This window comes from Varanus komodoensis, unplaced genomic scaffold (assembly GCF_004798865.1).
Source record: "Varanus komodoensis strain SLA01 unplaced genomic scaffold, ASM479886v1 scaffold74, whole genome shotgun sequence".
In the NCBI taxonomy this organism is placed as follows: domain Eukaryota; kingdom Metazoa; phylum Chordata; class Lepidosauria; order Squamata; family Varanidae; genus Varanus; species Varanus komodoensis.
The window spans coordinates 684,701-699,619 of record NW_025336401.1 but is presented as its reverse complement, the minus strand read 5'-3'; the positions used below and the strand labels follow the sequence as shown (position 1 = coordinate 699,619).

General features: G+C 55.6%; 1 protein-coding gene across 2 annotated transcripts; it reads right to left on the bottom strand.

Moving 5' to 3' along the window:
- Positions 1 to 2,033: 2,033 nt before the first annotated feature.
- LOC123034954 (ras-related GTP-binding protein A) lies at positions 2,034 to 14,165 on the bottom strand. Of its 2 annotated transcripts, none has more exons than XM_044452764.1 (10): positions 14,121 to 14,165; positions 12,445 to 12,478; positions 12,210 to 12,309; positions 11,502 to 11,568; positions 10,591 to 10,813; positions 9,780 to 9,875; positions 4,877 to 4,999; positions 3,920 to 4,011; positions 2,801 to 2,916; positions 2,034 to 2,528 (listed from the first exon to the last, which is right to left on the bottom strand). In XM_044452764.1, exons 2-10 carry the CDS (start codon positions 12,469 to 12,471, stop codon positions 2,431 to 2,433), a joined length of 942 nt encoding a protein of 313 aa, XP_044308699.1. In that variant the 5' UTR covers positions 12,472 to 12,478; positions 14,121 to 14,165; the 3' UTR covers positions 2,034 to 2,430. The 2 variants fall into 2 exon arrangements, with proteins under 2 accessions (XP_044308699.1, XP_044308700.1); XM_044452765.1 differs by lacking the exon at positions 14,121 to 14,165 and adding an exon at positions 13,752 to 13,952.
- Between the last annotated feature and the right edge of the window lie 754 nt (positions 14,166 to 14,919).

The window sequence follows — 14,919 nt, the reverse complement described above, 5'->3', positions numbered from 1 at the left end:
GTTCCTCCTCTAGCTCTTTTATGATTATGGGATGGTGTTCACTCAGCCTGAAGATCTGAACTCCATTCCTTAACCATTTGTCTGTCACTCTTAAGCTGCCATCTCTCACTTTCACCTTATACTTACTTTCTGTTATGGGAGAAGACTGAGGCAAAGTAGGAATTGAGCGCCTCTGCCTTTTCCTTGGCATCCGTTATCACCCTGCCACCCACTTTAAGTAGCTGGATGCCTTTCTCTTTCATGCCTTCTGTTTTGAATGTATCTGAGCATTTCCTTGTTGACCTCAGCATCCCTTGGTAGTTGCAGTTCGTTTCCTGCGTTAGCCCTCCCGACGCCGCCCCTGCAAGTCCTTGCTCTTGGTCTGTGTGCTTCCCTTGTGGCCTGGCCGGCTTCCACCTCCTGCCCATGTCCTTTTTGCTTTCAGGTTTCCACTTCACTTTTTGTGCAGCCACACGGACTTCTTCTGTTGTCCTCTACACGTTTCTTGTTGGAATTGTTCATAGCTGTGCTTGGAGAATCTTTTTCAAGATTTCCCACCCCTCTTGGACGCCTTTTCCCCTAGGAGTGAGTTGCCCTGGCACCTCCCTTATTATTGCTCTGAGCTGGCTTTCTTGAAGCCCAGGGTATGTGCTTGGCTGCAGTTACCCTTTGCCTCCTTTATCACTGAGCATTGAAGTCTCACATGGTCACTTTACTCCAGGTTGCCTATGGCTGCTATTTTGTCCACCAGGCCACCCCGTTAGTATTAAACTGAGGACAGCCATTCATCTTGTTCCTTCCTCTGCCACCTCCTGAGGGAAGTTGTCGGTAACCATGGCAGGAACCGCTTGGAAAAGCCACGTCTGGCAGAAATGGTCTCCCAGCATGGATCAGGGAAACGGTGGTCCCCCATCATTTCTTCCTGGACATGCTGCCAAGTTGCTTTTTGAAGGTCGCATCCTTGTTCCTTTTGACTGGATGCTTCCTTTACATTAAGCCCGATGCTTTCGATGGGGCTACTAAGTTCCTCTTCTTGAACTTCTGTGCAGACGTCTCTTTTACATACACTGCAACTGCACCGCCCTTTTTGTCCTACTTTTCTTGAACGGGTTGGATTCATCAGCTCCAGGGTCCCAGTCATGCGAGTCATCCCGCCAAGTTTGCTATTTCAGGTGACGGCACGTCCCGCTGCATGTCTCCCTCCCCGTACGTCTCAGCTGAAAGCCTTCCTGGTGAACTTTTCCATGTAGGGGCCAGACGCACGCTTTTTGTTCCGTGTGAGGTGCAGCCCGTCTGTGGCCGATAGTCCATCTTCCAGGAACTTCGGCTTGTGGTCCCAGAATTCAAATCCCTCTTTCCAGCACCACCATTGTGGCCAGGCATTCACCCGAAGGGTTTCCTTTCCCTATCAATTCCTCTTACTGACAGGACTGGGAGAAGACCCTCTGGGCCTCAGTGGTTTTGATGTTTTCCCTAGAGCTTCAAAGTCTGATGTTATTTCATCAAAACTTCTCCAGACAGTGTCATTAGTCCCCACGTGGACGAGGAGGAAGAAGTATATGTCTATGGGTGTAGGAGATGCATGAACATATTGGTTATATCTTACATATCTTGGATTTAGCATAATCTTACTTGGATAGGTTAATCGACCATGCTAAAAACAGACTGAGTTGCAAAGACATAACCAGAACGGCATGCAGGTAGAGCCGTAATAAAACAACAGGGACTGCAATGCGCAGGAGAAGCTGGTCGCTGCGCACACTGATCCTGGGCTTTCCTTCACGCCTGGCTCCCCCTGCGATTCTTGCAAGTGCTGCTGAACTGCTGGTGAGAAGTGCCCCAGCGCCCACGAAGGCAGCTGGGAGCAGAGCTGCTGCAGTCAGTCCAACCTCTCCAGAGAATCCGCCCCAGCCCCGGATGGCTGCGGGGCTCACACGGCCCTGCACCCGCCCGGCAGGTCCACCACGTGTGGCCGGGGGAGCAGTAGCCTGCTTCTGATTAAGGAGAGAGAAAAAACACAGAGAGGCGTACGTCCAGAGTTCTGGAAACTCACATCCCTGGTAACAAAATTTATTGTCATGATTGAAGACAAGAAGTTTTATAAATGTACTCTAGCAACTTGGTGATAAAATAGTAAATAACGCATCTTTGTAGTTTATCGTCATTTGGAACAGAGCAGGACATTGGGAATGGCTGCGCTGCGCTGTCCTGGCAATCCAACAAGGAGCAAATCCCATGCCACCGAGACCCTTCCCAGTGCTCGGGAAGCAGTTCCAGAAGGTCCGCAGTACCCCCACGTCGCTGGCACAGCAGCCTCCGACATCAAGAGAAAAAAACAAGATTGTGGTGGAAAGCAGCACATTCATTTCAAAGCCCACAAACAGACAACCCACCAGATCAGATGCCTCCGAGGAAAGGAGCAGTTCCTTCAGCCGCTCGCCTCGGGGCGGCTCAGCGCACCAGCAGGCTGTGTTTTGGCCCATCCACCCTCTCCAGCTTCTCAAAATGCTTCCTGGCATTCCTAATATTGATCAGTGTTGCTGCAGAAGCTGAAAGAGAAGGTGAGGAAGGCAGCAAAGAGTCATGTCCCAGGGCATAAAATGGGATTCTGCACCAGCCACGGGAAGTGGGGATGGCCCGAACCCCGAAAAGCCCAGGGAAGCAGAACGGCCGACACGGTGCTGGAGGAGCGTTCCCTGCACTGCTGTTTGGCCACCGGCCAGGCCAGGCCGGCCCAGACCCCGGCCCGGCCCAGCCCGCCGAGCCTCAGCCCTTGCCCCAGGCTAGAAAGAGAGAAAAAGCAGGGCGCTTTCCAACTTACGGATGGAAGGATCCGACATGACGACCATCACGTAAGTATTTGACGTAAAAATATCGATGAAGGCTGCAAAGTTGGAGTTTCTGACCTCCATGCTCTGGAAAGACGCAGCCAATTTACTGGGGGAAGGGAGAATACATTAATTTGCCCGCAATGCACCACTGGTGTGTTCCCAGCCTCGCAGCCCCCACGCCCCGCTCACACACCTGCCCCGCCGGCTCTCCCATCTGACCCAAGCGGAACGCAGCCTCACTGGAGAACCAGGCGAAAGCTAGCAAAGCCCTCTTCACGACCAGTTCTACTGCCCCTCTCAGCAAAGGGACAGGCGCCCCATGTGGGCAGAGCAGAGGCATCCCACCCCTGTGCAATGCTGCCATAAGGGCGCTGTGGTACTCGGTGCGCAGCCCACTGCTCTGCAGATGGGACTGCGGAGACGCAAAGACAGCGCACCCATGGCAGCACCGGAGCCTCTGCCTCCAGCAGCAGTTACGCCAAGGCAACCACACCGGGGGGGGGGGGCGGGGGGGGCATGCTGCGCCCTGCCCACACAAGAGCGCCCGAGGGGCTTGGCCTATACTATCCTGGGACACAAATGCTGGCCAGGTGACGCCTGCCCACGGAGGGTTGGGGGGGAGCACAGCTCCAGCTCTGTGCTGAGCAGAGGCAAGATGTGGCCCTGAACAGGATCACAAGCAGGCGCGGCACTTGCACGTGGGGGGAAGGAGGCAGCAGGACGGGGACAGGCGGGCTTCCCGGGAGCTGACCCACACCGCCCTCCAGGCCACGCAAGCTGGGCAGCAGAGTGGCTGCCAGGCCCTCCCCCACCTGTCCTCCCTCTCCCCTTCTGCTCCAGCCCCCTGCCGCTGTGGGTGTGTGTGGGGGGGCAGGGAGTCTCTCACCTCCCGCCCCACAGCTGGTCAATGGGGAGAAGCAGACAGGGTGCCCTGGGACTCCACGGGAGACGTGCGGAGCGGCTGGGCCCCCGTGGGGCTGGAGTGCTGCCCCCGGGCCAGTGAGAGGAGCCGCCCCACTGCCCTTTCCATCTCGTCACGGTCAGGCCCCCTCGCACCGATCCAGGTCAGCGTCTGGTCCAGAGCCGCTGTGGGCCAGGCCCGCACTCACCTGCAGCTCAGCTTGAACTGTTTAATGATGTTGCTGATCTTCTCAAACCTGTGGACATCACGCTGCTCTTTACACTGATAGTGGGAAATCACCTGCAGGAGAGAAGGGGTCAGAAGAAGGGCAGTTGGCACGGCTTCCCAGGCAGACAACCCGCCTGGATAGAGGCTCGAGAGGGAGGCACGGCAAGCGAAGGGCACAAAGGCCGTTCATACGTCCCGGGGTGCCAGCATCTGCCACGTTCTACCCACGACGCCACAAAAAGATCCCTCTGGGATGAGAGGAAATCCCCCCGCTGCGGCCCAGGTGGTGGTGGAGGAGCTCTGCGTTCACCTTAGCAGGCCTTCCTGCAACACAGCTCTGCCTCCCACGGTGCCTTGGGCGCTCGGTCCCGCTTTGCCCCAGGCCTGGGCACAGGCCCCGGGACGCTGCGCAGAACAGAAGAGTCAGCACAAGCACCCACACCACCGTGGGCCTGAGGCGAGGACAAGCAGCTTTCCTCCTGCCGCAAAAGGGAATGACACAGCCCAGTCTCCAGCGGCTTGGAAGGATGAACAAGATCGGCCCTCGTTCGTGAAGCAGCCGCTTCCTCGTTCCTGCCGGGGCCCTGCTGCGCGTTCCATTTCTGGGGCTGAGGGACGGGTGGCCTGGCGAGCCCCTCGCTGTGCTTCCCAGGGCATGGGGAGCAGGGGCGCTGGCTGCTGGGAGGGGGCTGTGGCACACAGGAGGCCTCCTGCTGGGCAAGGGGAACGATTTAAGCCTTGGCATTTCCAGGCAGGGTGGAAAAGCCCGTCAAAACCCCGGAGGGACCGCAATCCTGGCGACATGGACCAAGGGCCTGATGCATCGGGAGGAAGCGTCGTGGGTTCACACACGGCGACTGTGCTGGTCCTTCAGGACCATGTGCCCTGGACCACGCAGATGCGGAGATGGGACAGAGGGACGCGCGCTCACTCGCACCAGAAAAGTGGCTCTCTCAAACAGAAGGACTTCGTCGGCTTCAATGATCTGAGCAAAGTTCCTGAGGTTCATCTCCAGTTGCTGGACATTGGGAATCAGCTGATAGACGATGCTGGACCATGCCTGCTCGAAGAAAAAGCAGAGGGAAGCGCTCAGCTGCTGCCAGCACTGCCCAGAGCCTGGGTGGGATGTCAAGCCTGCCGGGGGGCAGCCCCAGGAGCTGCCGCAAGCGCACGCCGCTCCGCTGAGAGCCGCTGGGTGACTCAGGACATGGGGGGGGGGCGTTCCCTTGGACTGCACTGAAGCCCCCAGGGCTGGGGGAGCCGCTAAGAGGACAGGCGTTAAGAGCGGAGTGCTGGACACGGACTGGCACGCTCCAGGCGTTCTGCTCGACCTTCACAGCCCTCTTGCCGCCGAGCAACTAGGTCTGGGCTTGTGCTGCACGTAAGGGGCAATGAGTCCCCACACATGGCATCCGACACCCACACCTGAGACCTACTCCGGGGATCCTCGTGTTTCCTTCCGTGGTACAGAAGCACCACGCCCTCCAGGAAGCGTAATGGTAACAACTGTCCGCACTACAGAATACAGCTTTCCGGGGCCCAAACCTTTCCTTGACAACCTCCAGGGGAGGAAAACCCCATCAGCATCGCTGGAAGCTTCTTCCACTGCTGGCCAAGCCAACAGCCACCTTCCCTGGCTCCCAGCGTCATGACCGGGCAGCACTCGCGTGTTGCATCGGGCCGATCTGGCCCGGATTTCTCTTGGCCCGGCAGCCAGCAGCCACGGGTGGAAGCAGGGAAACCAAGAGGAGGAGAAGAATGCGCCGTGCTGATTGCCACGCCGACTGCCTGGCACAGGCACACTGTCCTCCCTGGATCTGCCCAAGCCCCCTTTACAGCCCCATGAATTGGTGGCCTTCCCCCGTCCTGTGGGAGTGAATCCCATAGTTCAAGTCTGTGCTGTGTGAAAAAGTCCCTCCTACGATCTGTCCTGGATCCCCCCCAGTCTGCTTCATGAGTAGTAGCTGTTGTTGTTAGTCGCGAAGTCCCATCCGACCCATCGCGACCCCATGGACAACACTCCTCCAGGCCTTCCTGGCCTCCACCATCCCATGGGGTCCACTCAAGCTCACACCCACTGATTCAGTGACTCCATCCAGCCACCTCATCCTCTACCCTCCCCTTCTTCTTTTGCCCTCAATTGTTCCCAGCATTAGGCTCTTCTCCAGTGAGTTCTTCCTTCTCATTAGGTGGCCAAGTATTTGAGTTTCATCTTCAGGATCTGGCCTTCTAAAGAACAGTCAGGGTTGATCTCCTCTAGGACTGACCGGTTCGATCGCCTTGCAGGCCAAGGGACTCGCAGGCGTCCGCCAGCACCACAATTCAAAGCCCTCAGTCCTTTGGCGCTCAGCCTTCCTTATGGTCCAGCTTTCACAGCCATACATTGCAACTGGGAAAACCATAGCCTTGGCTATACGCACTTTTGTTGGCAGGGTGATGTCTCTGCTTTTTAGTATGCTGTCTAGTTTGCCATAGCTTTCCTCCCCAGGAGCAAGCGTCTTTTAATTTCTTGGCTGCAGTCCCCGTCTGCGATGATCTTGGAGCCCAGGAAGATAAAATCTGTCACTACCTCCATTTCTTCCCCATCTATTTGCCAGCATGTGATAGGACCGGATGCCATGATTTTAGTTTTCTTAATGTTGAGTTTCAAGCCAACTTTGTGCTCTCCTCCTTCACCCGCATCAAGAGGCTCTTTAGTTCCTCTTCATTTTCTGCCATTAGTGTGGTATAATCTGCATATCTGAGGTTGTTGATACTTCTCCCAGCAATCTTAATTCCAACTGGTGATTCATCTAGGCCCGCCTTTCTCATGATGTGCTCTGCATGTAAGTTAAATAGGCAGGGCGACAGTATACAGCCTTGCCAAACTCCTTTCTCAATGTTGAACCAATCAGTGGTTCCGTGTCCAGTTTTCACTGTTGCTTCTTGACCCACATATAGGTTTCTCAAGAGACAAATAAGATGGTCTGGTACTCCCATCTCTTGAAGAACTTGCCACAATTTGTTGTGATCCACACAATCAAAGGCTTTAGCATAGTCAATGAAACAGAAGATGTTTTTCTGGAACTCCCTAGCTTTCTCCATGATCCAGCATATGTTGGTAATTTGACCTCCAGTTCCTCTGCCTCTTTGAAATTCTGCCTGTAGTTCTGGTAGTTCTCGGTTCACATACTGCTGGAGCCTAGCTTGTAGGATTTTGAGCATAACTTTGCTAGCATGTGAAATGAGTGCAATGGTGCGGTAGTTTGAACATTCTTTGACTCTGCCCTTCTTTGGAATTGGAATGTAAATTGACCTTTTCCAATCTTGTGGCCACTGCTGAGTTTTCCAAATTTGCTGGCATATTGAGTGTAGCACTTTTACTGCATTGTCTTTTAGGATTTTGAATAGCTCAGCTGGAATACTGTCGCCTCCACTAGCTTTGTTGTTGCTCAGACTTCCTAAGGCCCATTTGACTTCACATTCCAGGATGTCTGGCTTGAGGTCAGTGACCACCCCATCGTGGTTATCAGGGGCATTAAGCTCTTTCTTGTATAGTTCTTCTGTGTAATCTTGCCACCTCTTCTTAATCTCTTCTGCCTCTGTTAGGTCCCTGCCATTTTGGTCCTTTATTATGCCCATCTTTGCATGATATGTTCCCTTCATATCTCCAATTTTCTTGAAATGATCTCTGGTCCTCCCTGTTCTATTGTTTTCTTCTATTTCTTTGCACTGTTCATTTAAGAAGACATTCTTATCTCTTCTAGCTATTCTCTGGAATTCTGCATTCAGTTGGGTGTATCTTTCTCTTTCTCCCTTGCCTTTCACTTCCCTTCTTTCCTCAGCTATTTGTAAAGCTTCCTCAGACAGCCATTTTGCTTTCTTGCATTTCTTTTTCTTTGAGATGGTTTTAGTTGCTACCTCTTGTATAATGTTGCAAACCTCTGTCCATAGTTCTTCAGGCATTCTGTCTATGAGATCTAGTTTCTTAAATCTATTTGTCACCTCTACTGTATATTCATCAGGGATATGATTTAGGTCATACCTGAGTGGCCTAGTGCTTTTCCCTACTTTCTTCAATTTAAGCCTAAATTTTGCAACAAGAAGCTCATTATCTGAGCCACAGTCAGCTCCTGGTCTAGTTTTTACTGACTGTATAGAGCTTCTCCATCTTTGGCTGCAGAGTACATAGTCAATCTGATTTCTGTGTTGACCGTCTGGTGATGTCCATGTGTAGAGTCGTCTCTTGGGTTGTTGGAAAAGAGTGTTTGCTATGACCATCGTATTCTCTTGACAAAATTCTACCAGCCTGTGCCCTGCTTCATTTTGTACTCCAAGGCCAAACTTGCCTGTTATTCCGGTTAACTTCTGGATTCCTACTTTAGCATTCCAGTCCCCCATGATGATAAGGACATCATTTTTTGGTGTTAATTTGGTGTTAAAACCGGTCAACTTCAGCCTCTTCAGCACCAGTGGTTGGGGCATAGACTTGGACTACTGTAATGTTGGTTTGCCTTGGATTCGAACTGAGATCATTCTGTCATTTTGGAGATTGGATCCCAGTACTGCTTTTCCTACTCTTTTATTGACTATGAAGGCTGCTCCATTTCTTCTGAGCGATTCTTGCCCGCAGAAGTATACCTGATGGTCATCTGAATTAAACTCACCCATTCCTGTCCATTTTAGTTCACTGATTCCTAAGATGTTGATGTTCAGTCTTGTCATCTCTTGTTTGACCACATCCAGCTTGCCTTGATTCATGGATCTTACATTCCAGGTTCCTATGGAGTACAGATCTTTGCAGCATCGGACTCTCCTTTCACCACCAGATACATCGGCAACTGAGTGTCCTTTCGGCTTTGACCCAGTTGCCTCATTCTTTCTGGCGCTACTAGTACTAGCCCTCCGCTCTGCCCCAGTAGCATATTGGACACCTTCCCACGTGAGGGGCTCATCTTCCGGCGTCATATCTTCTTGCCTTTCGGAACTGTCCATGGGGTTTTCATGGCAAGGGTACTGGAGTGGGTTGCCATTTCCTTCTCCAGTGGATCACCTTTTGTGAGAGCTCTCTGCTATGGCCTGTCCGCTTGGGTGGCCCTGCACGGCAGAGCTCCTAGCTTCATTGAGCTACGCAAGCCCCCTTGCCACAACAAGGCTTCATGAGTGGACCCCCCAATTTCCAGCATTAGAAGACAGACAGAAAAATGTCTCTCTGTCTATAAAGTTATGCTTGGTGTGAGAAAAGCAGCCGTCTGTCACATCCGTGCTTACTCTCTTTTTCTAAGCCAAGGTGGGGACATTGTAAGCCAGACTGTCTGGATGGCCACAATTCCTGCCCTCCCTCAGAACCGAGGAGTGTTACAGGCCAAACAGATGGGCGCCTCCCAGTTCTCCACCAAGCCACTCCAAACACGGCAACTTTCCCTCCCAGGAGAGCCCCTGGATCATCCGGGTTGCCCTTTTCTACATTTCCTCCAGGGCTAGAACCTGTTTTTAGGGCTATAGTGACCAGAACTGCCCATCGCCGCAGGATTTAAAGGTCACCAATGCTGAGAGGTGGAGTGGCTGCTGCAGAAAAGAAAAGAGGAAGAGGGACCTTCCTCTAGTCCTGAGTGGAGCTCCAAACCCGCCCCCCCCAACTGTCGCACTGACATGTCTGCATGGCAGCCCATCCTGCACTCAAGGAGCCGAGCCTGCACGGTCCCCGCACACTCCGTCAGGCAGGGAGGGGCAGGCGAGAGCCAGGCAGGTAGCTGGCGGGCAAGCTGGGCCCACATGCCAACCGCTGCACCCAACTGGGTCTCGTGTGGGGAGGGGGGTCAGCCCAGGTGGGCGGAGAGGGGCGGCACTGAGGGACTCGCCTTGTAAAGCGTCTCATCCCAGATGGATGTTCTAAAGCAGGCACATTCCAGGGGGCGGGACAGGCGCTTCAAATCCTCTTCCCGTTCTTTGAAAATCTAAGGAGGGAAAAACGTGACAAAAGCCAAGTAAGGAAAAACCTCGCTGAGGAAACCGCTTGATGCCCCCTTTGGAAAACCAAGACTAGAAAGTCATGGGGGGGGTGGGAGGAGTGCCAGGAGATTGGGGGCTGCCGGCCAGACCTGCCAAGGGAGGAGGAAAATGGGAGGCGGAGCTACATAAAACAAGCCACATTCCAGACTGCTGAGGAAACTGCAGTCTCAGTCTGCATCTCTAAATCCCCACAACTGAGAAATACATAGAAAAATAGAAACAGAGCGAGTCAGAAGGGGCCTCCCAGGCCATCTAGTCTGACCTCCGGCACCAGCTGGCTTCGCTCACGACATGCCCACCATGTGGACTTCCAGCATATCCTTGAACACCCGCACCGATAGGGCCTCAGCGACCTCTTGTGGAAGCCCATTCCACACCCTCGGGGTCCTGACTGTCAGGAAGTGCTTCCTGGCATCCTGGCATCTCATGGTGCATTCCAAGAGCGAGGAGAATGGGGGTGTGATGGGCTTCTCCAGGCCAAAAGATGCTGAAATCTGGGGAAACACGGCAGCTCATGAGGGCACCCCAAGGTATAGGAGAAAGGGTGCTCTCGGATCACCTGCAGCTCCAGATTACCCCCTGAAGCAAGGGCAACCGTGTCCCCATGCTTGACTGGGAGCGGCAAACGCACAGCCCTTGCCATTCCTGTGGGCCTCCTACCAGATCGCGCTGGTCCTCCTGGACCAGGTCCATTTTGTGCACTAGGCAGAAGATCTTCGCATCCGAGGAGTTCTGGAGGATGGCCTCTAGGCACGACTGGTAGTAATGCATGTCCTTCTCCAGCTCTCTGCTTTCCACATCGAACACGTAGATCAGAACCTCCACGTTGCGGAAGATGTTGTCACGCTGGCTGGTGAAGTAGTTCTCCATGAAGGTGTCCTGCCTGGGAAGCGGAAGAGCAGCCTGCAGGAGCTTCCTGAGCCCTCCCTGTCGAGGTGAGAACGAGTCTCGGGCTGCCCCCAGCTCCCCCAACTCTGGGCCAGGAACGCTGCCTCTGCCATGTTCCGTCTGGAGGGCAGCCCCCAAGCTACACACTCCAAGGCTCGCCAATTGAGGCCACCCCCATTTTTAGAATGCCCCAGCCTCAGTTTTTTCCATGGGCAGCTCATTTTATTTATTTATTTATTTCTCGATTTATATCCTGCCTTTTTCCTGCCTCCTCTCCTGTCCCCACCCCTACATTCAGTGTTCACTCAGAAAAGCCGCTTCAGATATCAACCCACTGCAGATGGGGAGGGGGGTCCCCCAGGGTCCTCAACTGGCTCTCTGGGGATCCCCAGAAGACTGCGGGGCTTCCCTAGCCCTGCTCCCTTCCTTCCATCCACTGATCAGTCCATGCTTCTGGGCCTTTACAGAGTTTCATTCAGAAAGGCCGAAGGGCCTAATTATCAGCAGTGAGCACTGCAAGCTACAAAACGCGGCATTTCAGGCCCTGTCCCTTCAGCCCCACCCACACCTGGAAGGAGCCCCTCCCCGGAAGAGGAATTGTGCCCCCAGGCTGCAAGAGGCCCTGCAGCCACCCTCCTGCCTGCTTGCGGCAAGGCAAGCCTAAGCCTGTGAGACGCTCTTACCCGCCACAGTCCCACAGGTTTAACACCAAGTTGCCCAGAAATCGAACGTGTGAATGCTCCACATCAACTGGAGAAAAGCACAAGAGCACATGCATAAAAGAAAGATTAGCAGCATAGGGACAAACTGTCAGGAAGGTGGAGAGGAGCCTGGCTGCACAGGCAGGGCGCACGTGGCTCTTACACCTGGGATAAAGAGGAAGAGTGGGGCCTGCATGGACCTCACGGGTGGCTGCACGCAGCCACCACCTCTGCCAGCCCAGCGTAATCCTGCCCCTAACCAGCCCAGCTGCCGTTACCCTTCGCGAAAGCCCTGCTGGGGCTGCAGAGGATCAGATTAATAACCCTGCCCGTGATGACGGTGCTCTCCACCTGCTGAGGAGCAGATGTGTCAGCACAGTCCCTGTCGCTGGGTTTCAGAAGAGCCCTGGCAAGTTACCTGAATTTACCTAGGCCCTTACACTGAGCCAGGCCCCGAGTCCATCTAGCTCAGGATTCTGGACACGACCAGCAGCAGTGCCTCTGCAGGGTTTCAGGCAGAATATCTGCCAGCTCTGCCTGCAGGCACCGGGGAAGTGAACCTGGGAGCTTCTGCATCCAGAGCGGTGTTCACCACCAAGCTCTGGCTCTCTGCACAAAGGGAAGGAAACCAAATTGCTTCACTCTTGGAGCAGCACTCTGGTGAGTGGCAGAGGAACAGTGGATGCTTACTTGTAGCCCCAAGGCGCCGTGTATCTCGTGCGATGTAGTTTGCAAAAATAATCGACCTCATGCTGGTCTTGCCAGACCCGCTCTTGCCCATCAACAGCACCTGTCGGGGAGAAGAGGCGAGGCAATGGCTCCGGGAAGGGGAGAGAGACTCTGCAAGCGCCAGGAAGCACTTGCCCTGGGCCCCCGTCGAGAAAAGAGCAGCCCCCTGTCCAAAAGGAGGACAGCCAGGCCTTACCTTCTTCTTCATGGCTGTGTTCGGCATCCCACACCTGCAGAAATAAGGTGGACTGTCAGCTGCACTGCTCAAAGTTCCTCAGTCACAAGGCTTTGAGTGTCAACACCCACAAGCTGTGGCAATGCTGGCAGCAATGAAGCACTTCCTCTGCTGAGGCAAGGCATGAGTCCTTTCCAAGCAAGCAGCACCTGCAGACCACTCACGGATTTCAAAGCTCACTCTTGAGTTCTGGAAAGCTTGCACCAGAATCGGAAGGGAGTAGCTTATTCTGAGAGGACGCATATGCTATTATCTGCACCAGCATTTGCTGACCTTCGGTCTACACTCACTCACAGCATGGTGGCCTAGGATGTCTCTCCCTCACTTCACGGCTTAGCCAGTGTACAGAGAGGAAAGCAAGGGAGGACAATTTACGTCACACAGGGAAAAAAGCAAGGTACGAAAGCACAGCTTTGGTGTAGGACCAGTTTACAGATAAACTCCTACTGCTGTTGCCCACATGGGGCTTTCAGCTGCACCAGTGCCACAGAACTGGTGCCCTGCAGTTCACCTGGGCACATCACCAGACCAAGAGCCCCTCCGTGGGCCCACATGCAGGCAGGTCCTGCTAGCCAAACCCGGCGATTAGCCCCGGAACTTCTCCTCAGGACCAGGCCCTGATCCATTAACCCACAGCTGAAAAAAACACACACAGCAGTAAGAAGAGGTCCTCCCCTTCCCCGAGGAGGTCACTTCAGAAGATGCTTCCACAGAACACATGTTCCATCACATGTCATGCAACCTGCATCAACACACATAAAAACCTGCAAACACCTAACCAGCAGCTTTCCCCAGGAGTCTCCCAGCCCTACAAAGCAACTTGCAATCTTGGAGTCAGGGAAAGGGGGAGAGCAGCGCACCTTTCCCAACCTGTCGCCCCCCCCCCCGTGAGAAGTGAAGCCACACCTAAGTTCCGGCTACATAGCCCAAACGAGATGCGCAAAGTCAGGATAGGGCACAATCCACTTCTCCTTGAGGGACTGAGCGGCTGGGTCTCATTTCCAGGAGATGGGAAGTCACCACAGCCAAGAGTGTCCCAGAGCAGATGCAGAGTACTTTCCCTCCTTGCCCCGCAGCAGGGACGGAAGGGGGTCTTCTTGCCCGGCAGGCGTCACAAACCCCGGTACTTCTGCTCGGCCGGCCCCGAAGTTCGGTGCTGCCCCGCCTCCCACACCCACCTCTGAGACGAGGCTGACCCGGGGACAAGCCCCACCGCGGCTAGGTCTGTCTGCCCCCTTCCAGGCAGGCAGGCAGGCAGGCTCCCTCACCTCTGGCTCTGAACGGGCCCGCCGGCGGCGGCAAGAGATACGCGCTCCCTCCGCTTGCTCCTGCCCCGCTGCTAGGCCTCAAAGCCGCGGCCTCGCGTACCCCACTCGCCCACCGCGGCCCTCGCCTGCTCCGGCCTCGCCCGGCGCGGGACAGCCCAGCCCACGGCAACACCTCGGGACAATCACGTGAGCAGCCGCTTCGCCTTCCCCGGCCTGCCCCTCCTATCAGGTGACTGGAGGCCGCCTCGGTCGAAAGAGTGCCGGGTGCCTAGAGCGGCTCCGCGGCCGGCCGCCAGCCAGCGCGAAGCGGAGAACGCCATGTCTTTTAAGGGCACGTTGCCCGTCACTTCCAAGGACAGGTGCACTTACCTGGAGGAAAGCCCCGCCGAGTTCTGCGGACTTGCTTCCGAGCAGACACTCGCGGGGCCGCGCTGCATCACAGCTGCGCTCCCCGGCGACTGATCCGTAGCGAGACCCGTGCAGCTCGCGGATCTTCCTGCTTGCTCCCGGGAACGTGCCCTGCAGAGGAGCGGCCCCTGTGGACTCCACGGACTCACGGCGCGCCCGGGGCAGCCGCCGGGCAGCGCAGCGCCCTCCTGCACACGCGGGCTGGCCCCGTCAATCGTTCTCCGCGGCGGCGCCCTCCAATGCTGCAGGACTACAGCTCCCATCGCTCTCCTGCCAGTAGGGCGTGCCGGCTGGGGAACATGGGAGCTGCAGTCTAGCACCTTCGCAGAGCCCCAGCGCGCGAGAGGACGGGGAGGTCTTCCTGCGGTCGTTGTGCCCTCGCTCTCCCGGCGGGGGTCGGGGCGCCTGTTCGCACAGGCATCTGTTTCAGAGCACGGCTCTGCACGACCCTGTGTGGGATCAGCCCCTCGTTTCCCTGCGGGGTCGACTTGCGAGCAAGTCCTCCCGGGAGCGAGGGCCCCCTTCTTCGCGGAGAGGTGAGGGCTGGTGGGGCGGCTTCAGCCGGGGTCTCACCCCTCCTAGCACCCGCTCTGCGCCCAGGAGAGCCCCGCAGGATGACGCGCGCCACGACCCCTTGCACCCCCGGGGACCAGCCGACCCCAGGCGGCTGCCTCCAGCGGCGGATAGCCAGGGGCCCCGGGAAGCTCCGGGGCAGCGCAGGAAGGCGTCTCCTCTGCTGCTGGCATTCGGGGCTACACTG

What these genes read in the sequence shown, in the direction of transcription:
- LOC123034954 (XM_044452764.1), bottom strand. Translation starts at nt 12,471, where the DNA reads ATGCCGAACACAGCCATGAAGAAGAAG. An exon ending in ACACAGCCATGAAGAAGAAG is followed by an intron (nt 12,310 to 12,444) that starts GTAAGGCCTGGC and finishes TCTCCCCGACAG; the next exon opens with GTGCTGTTGATGGGCAAGAG. An exon ending in AACCTGTGGGACTGTGGCGG is followed by an intron (nt 10,814 to 11,501) that starts GTAAGAGCGTCT and finishes TCCGCTTCCCAG; the next exon opens with GCAGGACACCTTCATGGAGA.